General features: G+C 44.6%; 1 protein-coding gene across 1 annotated transcript; it reads left to right on the top strand.

Annotated features, from left to right (window-relative positions):
• Nucleotides 1–16317: 16317 nt before the first annotated feature.
• LOC311238860 (interleukin-6-like) lies at nucleotides 16318–21427 on the top strand (the record flags this gene model as incomplete). Its single annotated transcript, XM_084327060.1, has 5 exons — nucleotides 16318–16441; nucleotides 16995–17131; nucleotides 17779–17928; nucleotides 18809–18952; nucleotides 21248–21427. The coding sequence occupies 5 exons, from the start codon at nucleotides 16318–16320 to the stop codon at nucleotides 21425–21427; spliced, it is 735 nt and encodes a 244-aa protein (XP_084183186.1).
• Nucleotides 21428–25571: the final 4144 nt, after the last annotated feature.

Raw genomic sequence — 25571 nt, 5'->3', positions numbered from 1 at the left:
TCCTGCAGGTCATTAGGACAGGCCAGCACACTCAGTTGGCACGGCTCAAAACGTGCCTTTTTAAAATAGCTTTTAAATGAATTATTATCTTTATTTTATTGTCTTATTTGTCTTTATTTCTATTATTTTTACTTAAATAATTTATTATCATTGTTATAATTTGTTATTATTTGTTCTTTTTTAATGTCTTATTTTAGTGTTATTACATGTTTTCTTATTGTTTACTATCTAATGTTGCTATTTTATTATTTTAACTATTACATTTTTCGGTCTTTATTATTATTTAATTTTATTGGAACTCAAATATGTTCCGTTGTGATGTCACAGTATGATGTTCCGTTTTGATGTCACAGTATGATGTTCCATTGTGATGTCACAGTATGATGTCATAATAGAATATTCTAGAACATTTGTGTATCTATTCAACAATTCTCTCAGAAGATCTCAGATCTCAGAAGACAAACGAAGATATCACTTGTTGTGTCCGGCTACTTCTTCTTCTTCTTATTTGAATTTCCGGCAGTGTAGACGCATCGTGGCGTATTACTGCCCTCCACAATTCTTGCTTCGCCCACACTTGAGAAAGTTTACACTCCTCTTCTTCTTCTCATCTTCAAAACACATTTCTATCGTCTCTGTCTCCTTCTTCTCTGCTCCTCTTGTCATACAATCACAATACAAACATCATCTCCTCTGTCTGTAAGCTTGAATATATACTGTAGATACCATTTAAAAATCCCCACATGGAAAAGGAAACAATGTCCTGTACAATCCTTAATGAGCTGCGTCTGGAGGGAAGGTTCTGTGATTGTGAGGTTTGGTCCGTTCCCCGCCACACGCTCCGTTCCTTTAAGGTACTATGTTGATTGATGCATTCCCCGCCACGCGCTCCGTTCCTTTAAGGTGCCGTGTTGATTGGTGCATTCCCCGCCACACGCTTTTGGAGTAGTATCAATCTCATCACGCAGCTGTCACAGTTTGTAATTAGCGCCCCTGAAGGCTTTATATACACAGACCTTCTTGCTATCGATGTCGGGTCGTTCTGGAATACAACTGCTTTGCCTGCTTTTTTCCCGTTGCTGTTTCCTAGTCTTTATTCTCTCCAGGACCTTTCTGTGGAGAACTGTTTGGAGCTGCGCCTTGTTACCCGTTACGCGTTGTACTTGGGTGAGTGGAACCAAACCCCTCTGGAGAATTTGGATTGTGTGTTATTGAAGAAACACAGAAGTTATCATTTTGTTTGCTCTGGATAATTTGGATTTTGTGTTATTGAAGAAACACAGAAGATATCTTTTTGTTTGCTCTGGATAATTCTGAGTGTGTGTTATTGAAGAAGCACTGAAGATATAATTTTGTTTGCACTGGACTCAGCCGGATTGTGTGTTATAGAAGAAGCACTGAAGACATCTTTTGTTTGCACTGACTCTGCTAATTGTGTGTTGGGGAGAACACTGATACCTCTCTCTTTCTCCGTTTCCCACCTCGAGGAAGAGCTGGGAGTATCTGCAGAGCCGCTACAACATCATATGCCAAATTCCCACCACCGTCGCCAGGAGGATTCTGCAGAGCGGCTGAGGACTCTGCCGGAGGCAGTCTCCCCGTTTGTTTGATTTCTGTACCTCATCCTTCTTTTGACTCTGTAAATAAATACGCCCTAGCTTTTGGCTAACTCTGAACTTCCTGTCTGTGCCGTTGCGTTTGAGGTCGGTTACAAACCATAACATTACGACCCGACCATGACGACCTCAGCCGACACAGACAGGGTCAGAACAGCGTTGGCGGTCCAGATTGAGTTAACCAACGACCACAGCCTACAGCTAGGTGCGGCTGCGGTTGCTGTACAGGAGCTCCGAGACCAGGTCCTGCCTATTCAGGAGTCCCTTGGCTCTCTGGCTAGCCAGCAGACAGCCCAGGGTAATCAGCAGACTAATATTCTCCACCAATTACAAGCGCTGAGTGAAGCCGTTAACACCTTGCTTGTAACCCCACTTACTTCAGGAGCCTCGGCCGGAGCATCACCCGCAGCCCTGGCAGGCCCCGCGCCTCCCGATCCCGCACCTCGGGAGCCCCGTCTCTCCGAACCACGGTTGTTCGATGGTAACTTCGAGGATTGTGCCACATTCATCATGCAATGTGAGTTGGTTTTTCGTCATCAACCCAGCCGATTCACTTCAAGGGGAGCCCGAGTGGCTTACATCCGAGATCCGTTTGTGAGCCGCCTCCGGACCTCTCGACCATACCCCCCGAGTACCACGACCTCAAGGAGGTTTTCAGTAAGTCCAGGGCTCAGGCCCTTCCGCCTCACCAGCCTTACGACTGTGCCATCGACCTCCGCTCAGGGGCTCCCCTTCCCGGCAGCCGCCTCTACAGTCTGACCGTCCCTGAGAAGGCAGCGATGGATCAATATATCTCTGAGTCCTTGGAAGCAGGACTCATTCGGCCTTCCTCCTCTCCTGTGGCGGCCGGTTTCTTCTTTGTTGGGAAGAAGGACGGAGACCTTCAACCCTGCATCGACTATCGCCAGCTCAACGAGATCACCATTAAGAACAAGTACCCTCTTCCTCTCATGAACTCCACCTTCGAGCCTCTCACCCAGGCTACCGTCTTTACCAAGCTGGACCTCCGGAGTGCCTACCATCTAGTCCGTATCCGAGAGGGCAATGAGTGGAAGACCGCCTTCAAGACTCCCAGGGGCCACTACGAGTACCTGGTAATGCCGTTCGGCCTCACCAACGCTCCGGCGGTATTCCAGGCGCTCATGAACGACGTCCTTCGTGACATGCTGGAGGAGTTTGTGGTAGTATACCTAGACGACATCCTCATTTTCTCCAAGACCCTCGAGGAACACATCCAGCATGTCCGCCGTGTGCTGGAGCGCCTCCTCCACAATCGGCTCTTCGTCAAGGCAGAGGAGTGCCGATTCCACTCCGACTCCGTCGATTACCTGGGCTTCATCGTGGAGAGAGGCTTGACCCGAGCTGACCCTCGCAAGATCCGGGTTGTGGAGGAGTGGCCGGAACCCACCTCTCGGAAGGAGTTACAGAGCTTCCTCGGGTTCGCCAACTTCTACCGTAGATTCATCCGGAACTACCATTCTATTCAGCCTCATCAGTCCAGCCTAACAGTCATATATGCAGGTATTTCACATTGATGGTAAACCTCCTACCTCAGTAAACACACATTTAAGTTATTTAACTCAACTTTAAACGGTTTAGGTATTTCTTTAACCTCTTTATTCTTTTCTATGTGGGATTACTTACTTGGAGACCAAATGGTGGTCTCATGTGTTTAACTAGGGCTTATCTGAAATCCTTCCTGTCCCCCACCCTGAAGAAACCAGGTGGCTCTTTTGTTCTAGAACCCCCGAAGGGCTTATTCAAACAGTTCTTTATCTTTTACAGCCGGCTGTTGAGTGGCCCGACACACAACCTTTTGTGAGTGTTCTTGCGTTAGTAAACAACCCTATCTATTTAGAGAGACAGGGCCAAAGGGCAGAGTAATTTAATCGCCAGAAGAATGTAACTTCCCCCTACTGTCCCAACTGCTTTGGCCCTTTGGTTGACTGACTAGGACAGCTGTTTTCTGATCAAAGCTTAATCTTATGACCTTTTCTATTAGGAACATTTTTCCAATACAGTTTAGGATTTATGTTCTATCAAATAATACTACAAAGGCTCTGTGATGTGGTTATTAAAGTCAACAGCACTGAGTTGAATGCCCACAAGGCCCTCCTGTGTGACTGCAGTGACTATTTCAGGTAAGTTTAGCTTGGTTCAGGTTAGCTGATGCTATTGCTGATCTGATTATGCTCCTTGCCACTGCACAAATGGCCTTCTGTATTTATATTTGAATTATATGTTTTTGGTTTAATGCCCTGTTTTATGTTGAAACTTGTTGTGTGCCGTGTTGGTCAGGACTCCCTGGAAGAAGAGATCTTGTATCTCAATGAGACATTCCTGGATACATAAAGGATAAATAAATAAAATAAAAAAATATGATGTCATAATCAAACATTCTAGAACATTTGTGATGTCATAGTATGATGTCATAATCACCTAGGACATTTGTGATGTCACAGTATGATGTCATAATCAAACACTCTAGAACATTTCTGATGTCACAGTATGATGTCATAATCAAACAAGCTAGAACATTTGTGATGTCACAGTATGATGTCATAATAGCACATTCTAGAACATTTCTGATGTCACAGTATGATGTCATAATAGAACATTCTAGAACATTTTTGTACAGTATATATTCAACAATTCTCTTACCGTTTTGCTGTGGAAAGAATTCTCTCAAGATGGATTTTGAGAGGTGCGCAGAGTGGCGGCGTCTGCGTCCGCCGGAACTGTGCAGCGAAGACATGTGTAGGGGTAGTAGTCGGTGGTGGGAGGCGAACGGAGTAGATATGGAGGATCGGGAACAGGGAAGACCTCGCGATTGGTGGCCCCGGCCTGTGAGCGGCTGTCCAGGGTATTGGGAGGATGGTGATGGAAGTAAATGGTGTGATGGAAGTAAATGGTGTGAGAAGGGCGAGGAAGATAGCGATAGGGGTAAGACTGGCAAAGGGAAGGAGTCGGGTGGTGACGGAATGGAGTACAGTGGGGAGGAGAGGGAGAAAGAAGAGATGGAGAAGGAGGTGTGGGAAACGGTGGGGAAGAAGAGGAAGAAGCAGACGGAGAGGGACGACAGTGATGGGGATAGCCAGGGCAAGGGTAAGGGGTCGGGTGAGAGTAGGGGGGAGGAGAGTGGGGGAGAAGGGGGGAAGAGGAAGAAAGTGGGGGACGATAGCTCAAGTGGGCCGGGAGATGAGGGTGCTGGAAAAGATGTGGCAAAAGCGGAAGTGATCCATATAGTGGTCAGGCTTGAGGGGGAGAGGGGTGAGAGGAAAGTAGGTAGGCTCGAGTGGCCCAAACTCATTGCCGAGCAATTAGGGGAGGTAAAGTATGCGAGAGTTTTGTGGGATGGGAATCTGGCCGTAGGGTGTGGTAGTGAGGGGCAGGTGGAGGTGGCTAGGAAGATGCGGAGCATTGGGGGGGGTGGGTATAAGTAAGGTGGCGAGAGTAGGGGAGAAGAGGGGGGGGGGATGTAAGGGGGTGATAGCTGGGGTACCGGTCGAGGTTACAGTAGAGCAGCTGGTGGAAGAGCTAATGGAGAACGGGCGTAATGGCATAGTTAAGAGTGCAGAAAGGATGAAGAGGGGAGCAGAGAGGGCAGTGACGGGGACGGTAGTGATTACGTTTGAGGGTGGGGTTGTTCCTAGGGAGGTGTTTGTAGGGCGTAGGATGTATAGGGTTAGGGAATTTGTTCATAATCCTCTTAGGTGCTATAGGTGCCAGGAGTTTGGCCATATAGCTACCACGTGTAGGAAGGGGCTGAGGTGCGCTAGGTGTGGCGGGGAACATGAATATGGGAATTGTGGAGAGGGAGTGAAGCCGAAGTGCTGTAGTTGTGGTGGGGAGCATAGTGTAGCGTTTAGGGGGTGCGAGGTGATGATGAAGGAGGTCGCGGATCGGAGAGAGAGAAGGGAGGGTAAGTTGACGTATGCTGGGGCGGTTAGCAGGGCAGGACAGGGCAGCCAAGAAAGGGTGCAGGGGGTTGAAGGAGGGCATTTGGCAGTGAGGGTAGAGCAGGTGGAAAGAGAGAGGGGAAGGGAGGAGAAATTAGGTATTGTGGCCTTCGTGGCAGGGGTAGTTACTGGTATGGCAGAGGCTAAGGGTAGAACAGAGATGGTGAAGATGATTGTTAGGATAGCGGTTCAACATCTGGGATTGGAAGGTCTGGACTGGAAGGAGGTGTATAGTGAATTGGCTGAGGGGGCTGCGAGGGACAAGGCTGCGAGGGACAAAGCAGCCCAGGATAAGATAGCAGGGGGCAAGGAGGGTCCCGCGGAGGGGGGCTCAGGCAGGAAGTAGCAGCAGTAGCTGCACTCCAATGGACAATGTAGTTGATGACGGGGTCCAGTAGAAGAAGAAAAAGAAGGTGAAGAAGGAGAAGAAGGAGAAGAAGAAGAGCCCATAAAAAGAATTGCGGAGGGCAGTAATACGCCACGATGCGCCTACTCTGCCGGAAATTCAAATAAGAAGAAGAAGAAGCTCTCAGATCTCAGAAGTCAAGTGAAGATCGCACTTGTTTTTTCCGGCTACTTGTCTGTAAGCTTGAATATATTCTGTAGATACAATTTAAAATCCCCACATGGAAAAGGAAACAATGTCCTGTACAATCCTTAATGAGCTGCCTCTGGAGGGAAGGCTCTGTGATGTGGTTATTAAAGTCAACAGCACTGAGTTGAATGCCCACAAGGCCCTCCTGTGTGACTGCAGTGACTATTTCAGGTAAGTTTAGCTTGGTTCAGGTTAGCTTGGTTCAGGTTAGCTTGGTTCAGGTTAGCTTGGTTAGTAAACAGATACCATACTGTACTTTTACTATAAACAGATACTATACTGTACTTCTACTGTAAACAGATACTATACTGTACTTCTACTGTAAACAGATACTATACTGTACATCTACTGTAAAAATATACTATACTGTACTTCTACTGTAAACAGATACTAAACTGTACTTCTACTGTAAACAGATACTATACGGTACTTCTACTGTAAACATATACTATACTGTACTTCTACTGTAAAAAGATACTATACTGCACTTCTACTGTAAACAGATACTATACTGTACTTCTACTGTAAACAGATACTATACTGTACTTCTACTGTAAAAAGATACTATACTTCTACTATGCTAAGATGCTATACTTCTACAGTGAACATATATTACTACACAGGACAGAATGTTGCTTACTGTTTACTCATCAGATATCTCTATACTCTGCGTCCCACAGAGCCCTCTTCACTCGCTGGAGCGACTCAGAGAAAGCAGTCTACACTATCCCTGGGGTGTCCCCGGGTATGATGCAGCTCATCATAGAGTACTCCTACACACACTTTGTGCTGGTGACAGCAGAGAACGTGAAAGAGCTTCTGGTGGCTGCAGACCAGCTTCGCGTCACTGGCATAGTAGGAGCGTGCTCTGACTTCCTAGAAGGCCAGCTGTCTCTGGAAAACTGTATCGGCATCTGGAGGTTCGCCGACATCTACTTCTGCCCTGACCTGAGGCGCAAGGCCCATCTCTTCATCGTGTGCCACTTTGAGGAGATGCTGCCCGTCTCACAGGAGTTTGTGGAGCTGTCCCTGCAGCAACTGGTGGACATCATCGAGAGGGATGACCTGAACGTGAAGAACGAGGAGACGGTGTTCGAGGCCATCCTCCGTTGGATCGACCACTCCTGTGAGGAGCGTAAAACACACATCCCTTTGCTGCTGCCCATGGTAACTAATTGTATTACTGTGCATTGCATTAAAACAACACTAGGTTCCCTAGTACAGTGGTTCGCAAACATTTGGGTCCAAACAGTTCCCTAGCAACAGAATTCCAGTGAAACCATCTACACCCGCTGTCTAAGTTGTACTTGCTTGTCTCTTCCCAGGTTCGCATGGGCTTGATGAGGCCTGACTACTTCGGGAACAACGTCCTGAAGAACCCTGTGGTGAGGGACAGCCAAGACTGCAGGGCCCTCATCCTCAGCGTCCTGAACCCCCCTGGCTCCGACAGGCTCGCAAACCCCCTGACCCGCCCACGCCTGCCCCAGGAGGTCCTATTGGCCATCGGAGGCTGGAATGGCGGCAGCATGACCAATGCCATGGAAGCTTACGATATCCGAGCCGGTGGATGGATGGACGTGAGCGCTGAGGCGGAGACACCGGAGAGTCCCCGGGGCTTCCACGGCACCGCTTATCTCCACGGTCTGGTCTACTGCGTCGGCGGCTGGGACGGCGTAGAGTGTCTCAACAGTGTGCGCAGGTTCAACCCTGTCACTCGCAGCTGGCTGGAGGCGGCTCCCATGCACTCACGCCGCTGTTACGTCAGTGTGGTCGCGTTGGACGGCTGTATCTACGCCATGGGAGGGTTTGACGGACATGTGCTACTGAACACCGTTGAGCGCTACAAGCCTGAAACCAACCAGTGGACAGTGATTTCACCCATGCTGGAGCGCAAGTGCTTCGCCGGGGCAGCAGCCCTCCATGGCAAGGTGGGTGGAACTGAGGGACACAAGGTGGTAGATGAACATAAGGAACGTTCACATTAAAAACTAAGCGATTGGTATCATTCAGAATCAGAAATCATAAATGTCTTTATTGCCAAGTAAGCGTGCACATACAAGGAATTTGTCTGGGTCCTTTGGTGCATCAACATTAACAGACAATTAAAGTAGAATGAAATCAAATGGAATATATAAACTAAATTAGAATATTCTTTCTTATTACAGGTTTACATCTGTGGTGGCTCCGACAGGACGGAGTATCTGCTCACAGCTGAGTGCTACAGCCCAGACACTGACCAGTGGACTCTGATCGCCCCCATGAAAAGCAGGCGTGCCGGAGTGGGAGTGGCTGCGTACGGAGGACAAGTCTATGTGGTAGGTGCACACAGAGACAAATGCTTTATACTAGATATTTATATAGATATGTATCATTTGACTTGCAATGCTGCTGTGATGCCCTCATTTCCCTAAGTTGATTAATACAGTGTCTGCCTGCCTGCCTGCCTTAACCACATAATAAAACATTCCTCTCATGTATCCTGTCCTCAGGTGGGAGGCGGGTGTGGCAGTGGACACGTCCTGCGTAGCGTGGAGGCCTACAGCCCCTTGACTGACTCCTGGCGCGCCCTGCCCGACATGCTCACCCCCCGCAGCTACTTTGGCATCGGGGTGTTGGACGACCTACTCTTCGTGGTCGGAGGCTACAATGCCCTCACCACCCTCTCCAACGTGGAGTGCTATGACCAGAGCAGCGACAGGTGGACTGTAGCCGAGGACATGAAGATCCACCGCAGAGGCCTAAGCTGCTGCATAATGCATGGCCTGCCTAACATGAGCCAGTACGCCGCTCCCCGTGGTGCCCTGCAGTGACTCCTGGAGGAGGAGGAGGAGGAGGAGGAGGAGGAGGAGGAGGAGGAGGAGGAGGAGGAGGCAGCGGGGGATCCATCTAAGAACCATAAACATTTATTAGACCAGTCCAAAATAAATCCTAATAAATGAATAAATTACTATCAGCCAAAGGTGGTGACGTTTCTTTCTTCTATTAATTCCGACAATATCTGTTTTTGGTTTGTGTAATGTGCATAATAATGGGCACTTTTATCCATATGGTTGAGCCTGTTAGGAATTGCACCTCCAACCCAAGCAGATTGCAGATCACTCTCTCTATATGGAGGCTACCATCTCCTCACTGAGAGATACTGGACACCTGACAAACACACACACACACACACACACACACACACACACACACACACACACATGCAAGCACATGGTACAGTAAGACAATGATTACATAGTAAACATCAATATACATATACACACATAAGAAAATACACAAAGACGGCAAGCACACACACACACACACATGCAGACGCACATAGTTTGTGTAAATAATATGTACAGTATACAATATAAAATCCTCACTTCCATATTCTTCATTTCTGTGAATAAATCACAACCAGTGTGTTGGTTTGATCAAATCAAGGTTTTCAAGGACAGTGGTTTTTAAAGTGGGGTCCGGGGACCTCCAGGGGTGGCCTATTAACTCTCAATGTGGGGTCCTTAACATGAAAACGTTTGAGAAAATGTACAGTAACATGTGAAGGGAATGTTAAGTGTGTGTCACCAGGCATTTTATTTATATAGCGCTTTTATCCCAAGTGCTTTATACCTCATGCCTCACATTCACCCATTCACTCATGTAAACACACACCGACCGCAGAGGCAACCATGCAAGGTGCAAACCTGCTCATCAGGAGCAGTTAGTTGTTAAGGGTCTTGCTCAAGGACACTTTGACACGCTGCTGGGAGGAGCCAGACTCGAACTGGGAACCTTCCAATTACCAGACGAACACTCTGCCTCCTGTTCCACCGTCGCCCCATGAAGTCATTGTCTCTCAGGTAGAGTGTGTGTGTGTGTGTGTGTGTGTGTGTGTGTGTGTGTGTGTGTGTGTGTGTGTGTGTGTGTGTGTGTGTGTGTGTGCATGCGTGCGTGCGTGCACCCCAGCAGCTAAATGTGTACTGAGTAATGAGGAAATGAATGTCAATCAAGTGTATTAATCGGCATATGATACACATTTCTGTGAAGATGATAGCGACACGTAATATTGCAAATAACATATTAGATGGTGACAGATAGGAGAAGCACACACACACACACACACACACACACACACACACACACACACACAGTGAAGACATATTTCCTGAGTATGGCCTCTAGAAATCAACAGCGGGGATCAGAAAAGACTAAATATGGAATTTCCTCTTCATTAGTGAAAATGTATTAGGTAACAATGGAAACAACAATGACAACAAAAAACATCAACAACAACACAATGGCAAATCAATAATTGACCATTACTGGATTTTAGTCAAAGGTTAATTGTCCTAATTTCGAAGGGAAATAAAGAGAAATATAGGGAAACAAATATTACAGGTTTAAATGTTTTAGAAATACCCTAAATTCAAAGGAGAATCTTCATAATATACGAATCGTAATAATAGACACGTACCAAACAATTTTCGAAAATATTTAACTGACACAAATTCCAATTTTATGAATGAAAATAACTTTTCCACTGTACTTTCTTTTTTAAAGTGAATTGAAACTTGACCTCTTCACTAAAACACTCCCGGATTTGCACTTCCTGGAAGTACCCAAGCACATCCCATTCACTGCTGTCCATTGCCTTATAACAACATTCTTACGTTATGGAGTAAATAACCCAAACGGTTGCGTGTAGAAGCCGCAGAGTCCTGATGTGGTTTCACTTTCACCCCTGGCTTGATGCCAACAGCATGGTTGTCACTTCGTTGGCCAAGATGCAACACCGGAGCTCGTCATGATTTCCCCATAAAAGGTTATCTATAAACCTAACCTAAACCTCACAGCCTACACTAACCTGAAAGAGTGATTGTAGATTCCATCGATTTCCGAAGATAAAGCGGGTTTTTACTTTGTGGCTTGGCCATTTAGTGACAACGCAAAAGCAATTGCAAAAGCAAAACTGCTGGTGGGAAGTTCATCAAACTCATAGCAGCCAACATACAGGAAGCGAAACATCTAGAGGTCGGCCAAAGACAAACCCTTTCTGCTCATGTGACAATATATAATTTTAAAAAATAAAATAAAACTATGTTAAAGGATCAATAGGCAGTCACTGACTGTCTATTCTTCTGATATCAGGTGTTTAATCTAAGATCCCCGCTTTCTAGTCTTGCACAAGGACCAATTAGCAAGCATGGGTATGGGCGGGTTCATTTTCCATTGATGGGGATTTGATTGGCTGTTTTTAAATAAAGTGCGGCCGCAGGATTAATAACATTAATGTTAGTTCGGCCAGAGAAACAAATATACTAATTCAAATGGTTGGACCTGCAAGATTTGTACTTTGTAGGTCTGCATTTTAAATGTAAGGAGTAAAAAGTATTTTTTTCCCCTTCTGAAATGTAATTGAGTAAAAGTACAAGTATACAAACCTAATAATACTCAAGTAAAGTGCAAATCTCCCAAAAACAGTACTTAAGTATTGTAATGAAGTACAATTACTCAAGTACTTTACACCCCTGTCGGGGGGACATTGAATCCTTGTGTCATGTTAATTGCCGCTCAATGACATAAGGTAGCAGTCCCTGTAAGCAGTGTTAATTTTGTCAACGAAAATGATGACTACCGGTAAATAAGGTCGTCAACGAAGCTTTTCCCCCTGACTAAATGTAGACTAAAACAAAAAAGACAAAATCCAGACTAAAACAATGACGACTAAAATGCTCAGACCTGTAGTTGACTAAAACTGACTAAGACTAAAATGAAAAATAAATGAAGGTGACTAAATAATATTATATATACATATTATGATGACAACGAAAAAAGAGCATTTGACAGACAAAATGAACACTGGCTATAAGCCAACAAATTTTAAATTACAATAGTTCATGGTTGAAGGATAACAGACACTATATTGAAGCCAACTAGGTCGGGTGAGTTCCTCCATTTGTGACCATCGGACCATCGGGCGTCTACATGAATCTATGATCCCAATAGAAATGTATGTGAATTTGACTAACTGTAGCGGTACATAGACTACATTACAAGAGAATAAAAAGCAATTTTTTTCATTAACGAAAACTAGACAAAAATGTCATTCGTTTTCTGCGATTAAATCGAGACTAAAAACAAAAAAGACAAAATCAAGACTAAAACTGACTAAGACTAAAATGCTCAGACCTGTAGTTGACTAAAACTGACTAAACGAAAAATAAATGAAGTTCAAGTTCAAGTTTCAAGTTTCTTTATTAGTTGACATGCAAAGATACAGAATACCTTCACATGGAATGCTTTTTTCTGTTATGCTCCTATGAGGATCATAGGACGCTTGGATCATACACATACAGCTCATTACAGTAATATTCCACAATTATTACATTTTAGATAGTAATAATGGTACAGAGCCTTGAGACAAACATATGCATATTCACCACCGCAAACAGACTGGCAGCCGTCATAGGCAGCGCCATTTACGGAAGGAGGGGGGAGTGGGTTGGGGTTGTTACAGGGCTGTAGGGGGGGGGGGGGGGTGATCCCTCACACGAGGCAGCCGACAGTGCAGCGCCAATGCAGAGGAAGGGGGGGGGGGGGGGAGTGCACAAGCCAAGTCCTGGGTGGGGGAGGTAGGGATTGCGGGTGGGGAAGCCGCTCGCCACTCTTATCTCCCAGAGGGCCTTCGACTCCAGCAGCTCCCTGTTTCGACCTTGGTCCAGGAATTTGTTATCCCAGCCACGTCACTTTAAATTTGATTTGAATAGAGTGAAATATAACTCTATTGATTTGAGTGGAGTGAGTTTTAACAACTCCGTCCAAATGACTGAATGCATTATTAGTCCAAGTGTCCAAGTGTCTTATCAGTTCATTTTGGTAGATCCTGTGCGCGGTAAACAGATCCAAAATCTTCTTATTGCAGTCCAAAGGTGACTAAATAATATTTAGCCTTTAGCCTTAGTCATGTGTCAAATGCTCCTTTTTCATCATATTATGATGAAAAATGAGCATTTGACACATGACTAAGGCTAAAACTAATATTAAAATAGCTGCCAAAATTAACACTGCCTGTAAGACAAGGTATTGCTGTTTTTTTCATCATTTCATGGTGCTGTAATTAACATGACACAAGGTTTGAATGTCCCCGATGACATCACTGGTGGCCAACTAATTTACTCTCAATAACTGTAATGAATGTGTGCAAAACTGTTTAGAGTTTTTGGACATGTGTGAGATTATGTGCAAAATAAACCAACATTGTTTTTTGGGGAAGTGCATCTTTAAATGTCGCTTGTTCTCGTGGACGTATATCTGGGCATCTTTTCTCAGAATTCTCTTTCACGCGCGATCACGCTTCAGAGAACCAGAGAGACGAGCGTTTTGTACAGATTAAACTATTTATCTCACCAACTACTGACACTATCTGTCGACATGCTTTCCTCTCAACAGAGAGCAGTGAGTGTAGAGGTGGGACTTATGTTGGGGTTTGAAAACAAAGAAATGAACTAATTCCAAATTACTTTTCATAAATTACCAATTTGACCCTTTCACCACCACACTACAGAAGGTTAACCCTTTCACTACCACACTACATGTTAACCCTTTCACTACCACACTACAGAAGGTTAACCGTTCACTACCACGCTACATGTTAACCATTTCACTACCACACTACAGAAGGTTAACCTTTCACTACCACACTACATGTTAACCCTTTCACCACCACACTACAGAAGGTTAACCTTTCACTACCACACTACAGAAGGTTAACCTTTCACTACCACACTACAGAAGGTTAACCTTTCACCACCACACTACAGAAGGTTAACCTTTCACTACCACACTACAGAAGGTTAACCTTTCACTACCACACTACAGAAGGTTAACCTTTCACTACCACGCTACATGTTAACCCTTTCACTACCACACTACAGAAGGTTAACCTTTCACTACCACACTACATGTTAACCCTTTCACTACCACACTACAGAAGGTTAACCTTTCACTACCACACTACATGTTAACCCTTTCACTACCACACTACAGAAGGTTAACCTTTCACAACCACGCTACATGTTAACCCTTTCACTACCACACTACAGAAGGTTAACCTTTCACTACCACACTACATGTTAACCCTTTCACCACCACACTACAGAAGGTTAACCTTTCACTACCACACTACATGTTAACCCTTTCACTACCACACTACAGAAGGTTAACCTTTCACTACCACACTACAGAAGGTTAACCTTTCACTACCACACTACATGTTAACCCTTTCACTACCACACTACAGAAGGTTAACCTTTCACTACCACACTACATGTTAACCCTTTCACTACCACACTACAGAAGGTTAACCTTTCACTACCACACTACATGTTAACCCTTTCACTACCACACTACAGAAGGTTAACCTTTCACTACTACACTACATGTTAACCCTTTCACTACCACACTACAGAAGGTTACCCTTTCACTACCACACTACAGAAGGTTAACCCTTTCACTACCACAGTACATAAGGTTAACCCTTTCACTACCACACTACAGAAGGTTAACCCTTTCACTACCACACTACATGTTAACCCTTTCACTACCACACTGCAGAAGGTTAACCTTTCACTACCACACTACAGAAGGTTACCCTTTCACTACCACACTACAGAAGGTTAACCCTTTCACTACCACAGTACATAAGGTTAACCCTTTCACTACCACACTACAGAAGGTTAACCCTTTCACTACCACACTACATGTTAACCCTTTCACTACCACACTGCAGAAGGTTAACCTTTCACTACCACACTACAGAAGGTTAACCCTTTCACTACCACACTACAGAAGGTTAACCTTTCACTACCACACTACAGAAGGTTACCCTTTCACTACCACACTACAGAAGGTTAACCCTTTCACTACCACAGTACATAAGGTTAACCCTTTCACTACCACACTACAGAAGGTTAACCCTTTCACTACCACACTACATGTTAACCCTTTCACTACCACACTGCAGAAGGTTAACCTTTCACTACCACACTACAGAAGGTTAACCTTTCACTACCACACTACAGGTTAACCCTTTCACTACCACACTACAGACGGTTAACCTTTCACTACCACACTACAGAAGGTTAACCTTTCACTACCACGCTACATGTTAACCCTTTCACTACCACACTACAGGTTAACCCTTTCACTACCACACTACATATTAACCCTTTCACTACCACACTACAGAAGGTTAACCTTTCACTACCACACTACACGTTAACCCTTTCACTACGACACTACATGTTAACCCTTTCACTACCACACTACAGGTTAACCCTTTCACTACCACACTACACGTTAACCCTTTCACTACCACACCACTTGGGTGCTGCAGTGTTGAGTTCCCAATCCCCTTCCTGGTCGCTGCGCACCTACCCCCTACAGTCGGTCTGGGAGAGTGGAGGCTATCACATGCTTCCTCCGACACACGTGTAGCTAATCAACCACTTCTTTTCACCTGGCAGCGCGGACTCTCACTGAGAGGGTGTAAAGTGTGGAAGGATCACACTACCCCCCTTAGATCCTTTCCTCGCTGAGCAGGCGCCCCGACCGAACTGTAGGAGTCGCTGTTTACAACGACCATGCAGGACCCACCCACCAGCTTTCCCACCCCTAACACTGCCAATTGTGTTAGTATGTACGACCAGCCAAGCTGGTAGCAACGCCGAGAGCTGGGCTCGAACCCAGCGTCTCCTGCGTTGGTGGCGAGCGCCTTGCCCACTACACCACCTAGCCGCCCTATAATTTTAACAAAATAATACCACTGCCTGCTTGGCTGGCGAAAGGTATCTCTCCAGCCTTGGAAAGGGGCAAAGTAGATAATTTCGTGCCAGAAAAGAAAAGGTTAGTAGTAGTATAGTAGGCCAGTAGTTACTAGCTTAACTTTCCATTATCTCACTCACACACACACACACACACACACACACACACTAGACACTGAGCTGAGAGGATGCATGACGTCAAAAGATTGCACAAGAAGCAAGTCGGATTTCCTGAAATCACACCGTAATATCTCTTAGTTTGATGATGAATGGTGGTGAGGTGAGAGTGGAGGAGGAGTTATCAGAGGAGACGGGGAAATTCCACCGACTTGGAAGAATATAAAATGACAGCAGAATCACCTCGTGAAAACAAGATCCTGGCCTGCAAACTTCAGCATCACTTCAAGAAGTGCTCAACAGGTCCCAGCAAGCGGTTAACTGCAGCCGGCAACATGCCCTCAACATCCAGTAAGTGAAACGTCACGGTGCTCTCGGCTCCTTATTGGTCCAACCGTCCAACGGGGCGGGACTTGCACATTCCTGACAGTGTTAGGCAGGCGTGTGTCTGATTTTATTTTTAAAATTGATAATGAACTGTTTTTAATTGTTGTACGGCGACCTTGAGTGTCCTGAAAGGCGCCTTATAAATAAAATGCATTATTATTAGGGATGTCCGATATTATTGGCCGACCGATATTATCGGCCGATATCGGCAGTAAAATGTGATATCGGAAAATATCGGTATCGGTTTAAAAACAAAAAAAAACAATAACAATATTTGTTATATATATATCCAGTGAAATTATTAGTTACCTGAAATTATTCAGTTTTTTGGACGGGGAAACCCTGCATATATCGGTATCGGTTGATATCGGTTGATATCGGTATCGGAAATTAAGAGTTGGACAATATCGGAATATCGGTATCGGTAAAAAAGCCAATATCGAGCATCCCTAATTATTATTATTATTATTAGTTTCCCCTCATTTTTCTTCCCACGCGCTCCTCTCTCTCCGCACAGATGCTTTCCCGCTCTCTGTCGCGATGCTGGCGGCGGCCCTCGCGCTCTACGTTACCGGGAACCCTATCGCTCCGGCAGACGCACTGTCCGCGCAGTTTGCACCGATTATCGAGGTCACTAGGCACCACGAGAAACAGGTGAGTTTTATTAGTGTGGTTCATGCAAAGATGCCAATTTGGTCTAAAGTTTGTTAAATTTGTGAAGACAATATATGTGAATGTCCTTTCTCCCACAACTGTGAAATAAATTTACACAGATTAAAGATTATCAAGATTAAGATTAAACTGGATTTTGAAGAAGTATTTATTCATTGCACACATGTGACAATGTCATCATGCAGTGACACACACATGCAATGGGCGGCACACACATATACACACATGCTATTCTTTTCTTTTTGGGTCGCCGATGAAATGTTCCTCTCTGCGTTTGACCCATCCCGTCGACCTTCTCCCCCAAGGGTCGCGCCCGGAGACCAATCCAAGTGCTCCTGTCCGTCTTCGTCAGGGACGCGACGGCGTTAGCGATCTGTTCTGCATGTTTTTCCATTGGGTTTATCTTATCGGGAGGGGGAAACCCTTGCGAGCGCGGGGAGAACATGCAAACTCCACACAGAAAGGCCCGGGAGATACCCCACCTGGGTACCTGGCAACGTGGCAACCTGGTCCCCAAGCGGGAATCGAACCCTGGCTGTGAGGCGACAGTGTGTTAACCACAGGGCTATGTTGCTCCACACAAATGCGTCCAATTTCATTAAGCATGTTTCATCCTTTTTCTCATTCAGTTTAAAGAGGAGTTCTCGCAGGAATATCGGGTTCTGGACGACCTGCTGTACCAGATCCCTGCACCTGAGGGAGGCTGCCCTAAACACCTGAGCAAGGTAGGCTGCCCTAAACACCTGAGCAAGGTAGGCTGCCCTAAAGACCTGAGCAAGGTAGGCTGCCCTAAAGACCTGAGCAAGGTGGGCTGCCCCGAGCAAGGTAGGCTGCCCTAAACACCTGAGCAAGGTGGGCTCATCCTGTGACTCAGCTAGTGGACTGGAGAGAAACATGGCCGGCTTCTCTGTCGGTACAGATCCACCAATACCACTCCGCTCACTGCCGATACCCACTTTGAGGCCGACGCAGAGTTCTGATCTATTGGCCTGTTTTTAAGAACAGACTTGGACCGTTGATTTGGGGCCACTGGACAAAAATGGTTGAGTAATATGAGCCATTTTTCCTCTAATAGAGCAGTGGTTCTCAAACCTGTCGAGGACCCCCAGGTTGATGCTTAACGTGCCACGGAGCCCCCCCCTCTTTAGATGCTGTCCCAGGGACCTCCATCTTAGAGGACATGTGTTATTAGATGCTGTCCCAGGGACCTCCATCTTAGAGGACATGTGTTATTAGATGCTGTCCCAGGGACCGCCATCTTAGAAGACATGTGTTATTAGATGCTGTCCCAGGGACCGCCATCTTAGAGGACATGTGAAGTATAAGTAAATAAAAATAAGTACACATTCGACACGTTAAAGATAATTGCACATTATATTGATGCACGATGGTGCAGTAAAGTGGCTGAGCATTGTAGCAGCATTTGAGTCCAGTAATGAGTGGATGAACTGTTCATCAGGCGTACTGCCTGTGGGTAGAAACTGTTCTTATACCGGTTTGTGTTTAATATAGCTGTTACAACTGCTCAAGACTAGCTAACACACGCCCCACACACACACACACTGGACGCTCTGTTTACACATCAACGGAATGGTGAAATTGGGTAACATCATGTAGTCTTTGGTGTGCAGGTCAGTGACAATGCTCTGGTCTCTGCAGGAGTCTTGTTTCCAGAGAGTGGCCGAGGGTCTGCATAAGTACACGGTTCTCCTGCAGTACGCCGAGATGGAGATCCCCGACAGCTCCATCCCTCGCGACGGCAAGCGCCTCGCCGACCAGCTGATCAAGCGCGTCAAAAAAGAGGTGAGTGTTCATACATTTTTCTTTTTAGATAAATACAAATAGGGCTGTTCCTCGACTAGAGAGATCCTTGGTCGACTATAGTCGCCGCAGGACTTCTGTCGTCTAATCGATTAGTTGTTTTAATCTATTTAAAAAATCGACAAATCTGTCAAATGTACTAAATTCAATATGCATTTTCGATGGGCCGGATTCTCATTCAGCATGGGGAAAGAAGCATGACAAAGCATCGACTGACAAAGTCTTGTTTGACGCGGAACCTAAATGATCCGATTATGTGATTATAATAATAATAATAATAATAATAATAATAATAATAATAATAATAATAATAATGATAAACTTTATTTATATAGCATCTTTCATACAAGAATTGCAGCTCAAAGTGAAGTGCAGGAATAAAATTAGCCATACAAATAAAATAGACAAAGTCAAGATAAGGCATAGAACATTAAATCAGTTTTTCACATTAGGATCTAACATTGTAATTACACCTCTTTGTTTGCTATGTTAGATAGAAGTACAGTTTGCACAATACTTTTTGTTTGTTTATTATTAGTTGGGTTTATTTCCCCATTCTGAATGAATATTCTTGAATGGCTGAATCCCCATGAATTGGGGAATTATAAGAAACACAATTTGCATATAGTCTTTGCATTTTGCTCAGTACGACAAAGAGATCCTCTCTGCTGAAGGACATCAGCGACAGACAGTATCCTCACGTTCAGTGTTGCGTTCCTCATATCAACACTGATTGCATGCACGCTAATGACGCCACGTGCACGCGCACGCTCCCGCGCATGCGGATAAATATTCCCTCGCTTAAGCACTGACTAAAGACAATGCCTAATTGCCTCTACGAATGGAATGTAACACATTTCATTCACAAGTTCTGTGTGAATGTATCTGAGAACGTATTTAAAGCCCAACCTCCAGGTTAAACCCTACTGATCAATTATGGGTAGTTTACATCATTGGTATATAATTTCATTATTTATTTTTTTCCATTTGACACCGGGAATGCCACTCTGAAAGAGTTAAAAAGGTCCACGCACGAATAACATGCACGCGCGAATCAAAAAAGCTTATCAAACGCCGACGTCACTACAGGTGCATATTAATGAGCCGAATCTAAAAGCTTATCAGACGCTAGCACGGCCGTGACGTCACTTCAGGAAACGTATGCCTTGCCCGTCCGGGTCATAGTACTACTCGATGGCTAACGTTAGCATTATGTCTACTGTCGTGAACCATTTGAGATCTTCTTTGAGATCCTCTTCTCAGACCTGTGTGGTGGTTCTCTCCTCTGTGTGCCCCCGTCCTCGCGGGTGTCCTGCCGGGGAGCTTGTGGACGCGACGGCGGCGGCGGCCGTAGGGTGTTTGAGCCTGTAGCGCTAGTTAGCTCATAGCTATCGTGTACCACTAGCCTTTGCGGGCTCGAGCACCCTGCGGCTGCCGCCGTTGTCGCGTCCGTGGGCTCCCCGGCGGGGTACCCGTCGGGACGGGGGTGTACAGAGAGGAGAGAACCATTTTGGGTCGGCCGTTCATGCCGGCCAGCGAGCCGGATGTCGGGATATGTTGTTAGCACAATAGCTACCAAGCTAAGCTATGTTAGCTTCTAATGGTGTATACACAAACACAATATGTACACCGACACAATGATTTACATTATTACAAATATGGTAACGTGGTTGTGGCTTTTACAAATAGTGGTTCGCTTTAGAGAGCAATAATGTTGTTAGGTGAAACAGATAAATTTTCATTCGGCTAGTACTAGTAGTAGCAAGGCTCTCTGCCTGCGGTGCATGCCACTAGCTGTGTGTGACTCTCAGCGCCCCCTGGTGAGCCCCCTGGTGCCCTGCACCTCCTGTGACGACATAATTTCGATTACACGCGCACGTTATGAACCATTGATTAAAATATGCACGTGCGTGTGGTGATTGTGTTGGGCAGACAAAATGTTTGATAAAAACGCTAAAACTGCGTCAATTTCAATACTTTTTTTTCCCTTCTTCATGAAAGTCACTGTTGGCCTAGTCCACATTGTTTATTGAACAAAAATACAACATAAAGGTTGGCCTTTAACACACCTGACGACCGGCGCTATTGATATGCAAAGTAGCCCAGGTGGGTACTTATAGCGAGTTGGCGAGTGCAGCGCATTCCTGTGTGCACGTGCACATCCGTGCGTGTGCGTGCACGCGCTTCTGCTCACAAAACTTTGGCTGCACTGCGTGCAACAACCCCGTCCCATGAGGAACGCATCACTGTGAGTCACGTTGTCTCTCCTCCCGCCAGATGAAGCACCCGGAGCGTGTGGTGGAGCTCACCGCCGGCCAGCAGGGGGAGCTGTTGGCGGAGTTCAACGACACCATCCCGTTCCAGAGGAAGATGAAGGCGCACAACGTCCTGCGTCACTTCAACTGGTTCCTGATCGACGGCAAGCGCGCAGTCGCGCATAAAGAGAGACTTAGATAAAGACATCAAGAGAGAGAGAGAGAGAGGGAGAACACTGTGGCCTTATTTGGCAGTACAGTATGAATTACTGTAACATTGTGTACAAATGACTTAAAAACGGGTAACGCTGTGACACATGACTGAAAAGTTACGGGATCAATGCCTCCCATTTTCAAAGTAACTCAGTTACTTTGTATAATTAGACAATATATATATTATTTAATTTTTTTTGATAATGCAAGAGATTTCTATTGATCTTTTCCATTCTTTCAGATTTTTTATATTTATTAGACAATATTTATATTACTACCAGTGTTAACAGTTTTACAGATTACAGTTTAAAGAAAAAGGCAGCCGAGTGACTTTAGTTTGAAGTACTGGCTCAACAGTTTTTTTTATTGATTGAGCAGAATTTGTATTTTATTGCTTAAGAGTTTTTACTTCCGAGAAGCAACTACTGATTATGAATTAATTGGACTGAAGGCTGAGATGACAGAAAGCATGCTTTTCATAGCATTCTTGTGATGTTTCATGTAAACCAATTGGCGCATCAAACACCACCTTGTATCGTCCAATATTGTGTTTATTTATTTATTCAGCGTATTTATATTGACATAAGATGCAGATGTATTATTTATTAGGCTTCTATGCCTGGGTAATGTTGTGGAATATTATTTATTTGAAAGTAAATATATTATGTAAGGTTCTTTGAGAGCATTGGATATTTATTCTGTGATGTATTTATTTAATTTATACTGTCAATTCTAAAATGGCAGCTTTGGAAATGTAACTATTTATAATAGAGATATTTTGTAATGTTTTTGTAAGATCTATTTTGTTTTATACCTATATACATATCCATCCATGAAGTAACTTATTTATTTTCATATTATTTGAGAGCAACACTCCTCCCCTGTTGAGGATGAAACTGATTTGCTTTCAGCTGAGCTGATTATAAACCGACCATGACTTGAGCGAATAAGTACACAAATAATAAAAGTACTTGTGAAGTAAAAAATACTCTTGTGCTTAATCCATTTTATAAAGTAAATGTTTTCTTCTTATTTTAACTTTTCTGTTTATACTATGTTTTAACCCTGTAGCACGTTGGGATCTTAATGAGCGAAAAGTGCACTACAAATAAAATGTATTATTATATTAAAGGTGCACTATGCAGTTTTGGGGGAGGGGGATCTGTTCACATTTGCACAATTATTAGTTAATTAGTGTACAAAAGAACACATTTACTATACATGCAATCCTTAAAATGATTGTCTTGTGTCATGAATCTAAACAAAAATCATATTGAGGCACCATGAACCAAACATAAGCCTTCTTTGAATGTAAACATAATTGCAGGCCCCACCATTGTAAACGACTGCAGTGAAACGGCAACTTTTCAGGCAGATTTCTATCTTCAAACCAGTCTGAGGAGTTTGTTTATTCAGTTGTGAACAGGGGTGTAAAGTACTTGAGTAATTGTACTTCGTTACAATACTTAAGTACTGTTTTGGGGGATTTGTACTTTAGGTATTAGGTTTGTATACTTGTACTTTTACTCAATTAGATTTCAGAGGAAAAAAAACATACTTTTTACTCCTTACATTTAAAATGCAGACCTATAGTACAAATCTCGCCAACCAAGGTCCAACCATTTTAATTAGTATATTTGTTTCTCTGGCCGAACTAACGTTAATCCTGCGGCCGCACCTTATTTAAAAACAGCCAATCAAATAAATCCCCATCAATGGAAAATTAACCCGCCCATACCCATGCTGATTGGTCCTTGTGCAAGACTAGAAAGCGGGGATCAGAAGAATAGACATTCCGAGTGACAAGCTACAGACGATGGCCACAAACGATAGTACGAGTGATGAAGAGGACTGACAAGACGAGCACCCATGGCCCTATCCATGAAAATTTCATGGAACATTTAATGTTCTCTTTGGCCGCAGTCAACACTGATTCTTATAGAATGAAGTGTCTCCTTTGCCTCCCCCGATCCCATGATTAATGGCCTTAATTCCAGCATGGTCTATCGGCTATCGCAGAACACATTCCATTGTGGGCAGAGTGTATGCTTGGTTTCATTCCAGCCTTGCCTAAACACCAGCTGATGATTTCACTAATTGGCTCACCTCTTCAACTAACTCACCTGGTGCAATGTGTAGTTCAAATGAAAACTTGGCCCACGATGGAATGAGTTTGAGACCCCTGGTCTATCCCTTGCAATAAAACAAAGTTTTTAGTTTAACTTAAAAGTACATTTAAAAGTAGAAACTATTTGTTTTACTTTTACTCAAGTGTGTTTTAAGCCAGATACTCTGACTTTTACTTGAGTAAGATTTTGAGACGGTACCCATACTTTCACTTAAGTATAATTTCTGGGTACTTTTTACACCCCTGGTTGTGAAATAAATTTTTTTTAACGATTATCCAGAGTTTCACATGTCTCCCCCAAAGCTGCCTAGTGCAGCTTTAATAATATTGCATGTTTATACATTCCACAAAACGCTCGTCATCACTGCTATTCTCGAAGTCAACTTCCTGTCTGTTGTTGCTAGGCAACTACGGCTTGGGGGGAAAATTCACTCCCGGTACATTGTTTACGCTTCATTTAGTGCAGAAAACGGATCGGAAAAGCAGCAAATTAAACACAATCAAGGGTAATTTTCTTCGGTGCATCACAATGCCAAAGAGCTGCTGTTACGTTTTGTACTAATAACAAAATGCAGAATTCAAATTGAAAGTCTTATATAAGGTTATGAGATGAACAAGAATGTGATAAAAGATGTAATAAAAACAGAGCTCAACGCATACAGATGAAGCCCTTCAGAATCAGGTCCCCTCTGCCACTCCTATGTCACTTTAGAACTAGCACTCGGGTGTTAATTTTCGGGGGCTGGTGGCCGTAAACAAAGGGAGGGTACTTAACTTAAGTGCTTCCTCAGGGAGGGGGTCGGGGGCTACTGCCCTCAGACCCCCCCAAGATAATTTTTATATGGACAGTCTGACTTGGGGTACTGACCATATATTAGTGTTGCAATGCATGATAAATAACCAGTAAAAAAAAGCTAAGAAATTGGATGGGGCTGGGACATTTGGGACGAATAAAAATGTAAGATGAAAATCTCCCCAGCCTGTGGGAGGCAGTGGAGGTGTGAAATCTGGCCCGGTCCAGAACAATAGGAGTCACAAAATCAGTTTGAAGTGGAGTGGTGGAGTAGTGGTAGAGTAGCAGTAGATGCTAGACTTTTTTTTTTTTTTTTATCCACTTTTTCTCCCATTTTCTATATTTTCTCCCATCCCAATTTCGTATCATCCAATTCAACCCTCCCCTGTCACGAACGCTGTTTCTTGCCTCCCACAAGCCGGCTGCAATGTGGACTAAGTCATACATAGCACAAGTCCCCTCCGGTACTTGAGCTAACAGCAGTCGCATCTTTTCACCTGCGCAGCTCGATCTCTCAGTGGTGAGGAGTAACGCGTGGGAGGCTCACGCTGCCCCCGACACTTCCTGATTCCACTGCGCAGGCGCACCAACCGACCTGTAGGAGTCGCTGTCCACAACGCCCGATCCCCACCCATCAGTTTCCCACCCCCTAATACGGCCAATGTGTATTAGTACGGACGACCAGCTAAACTGAAAGCAAATGTGGAGCGCTGGACTCGAACAGGCGAGCCCAGCGTCTCCAGATTTCGTGGTGAGCGCCTTGCCCACTACGCCACGTAGCCGCCCCAGTAGATGCTAGACTTCTAAGGGCTTCATCTGTACATTTGATCTAGAAACCTGTTTGTTGTCCCCTATACGAAGATGGCCGGCGGTCTCGTGACGTCAGTGTCTTCCAGAATGTGTAGACTTGATGGTACAAATAAAATAAATTTTCTGATGCAGGTTCCTGCACGGGTTTCATAACGCTTTGAACCTTGGAAGTGACTCATCACTTTTCACTGAACACAGCGTCTGACCGGAGTCCTTAATTGTCGGCGTCGGTTGATATCGGGTTCCGATCCCTTGTTTTTCACGTAACAGAACGGGTCAGGACAGAACACCATTCATTTGGAGCCATTGGACAAAAAGTGATATTAGTGTTGGGTACCGAACTCTGTACTTTTAATGGTACCAACCGAATTACATTGGTACTACAGAGTACCGATTCACGCT

Source organism: Notolepis coatsorum (genome assembly GCF_963971535.1).
Source record: "Notolepis coatsorum genome assembly, chromosome: 13".
Classification (NCBI taxonomy): Eukaryota; Metazoa; Chordata; class Actinopteri; order Aulopiformes; family Paralepididae; genus Notolepis; species Notolepis coatsorum.
The sequence above is the reverse complement of the archived record's forward strand: the minus strand, read 5'-3'. Positions and strand labels throughout refer to the sequence as shown.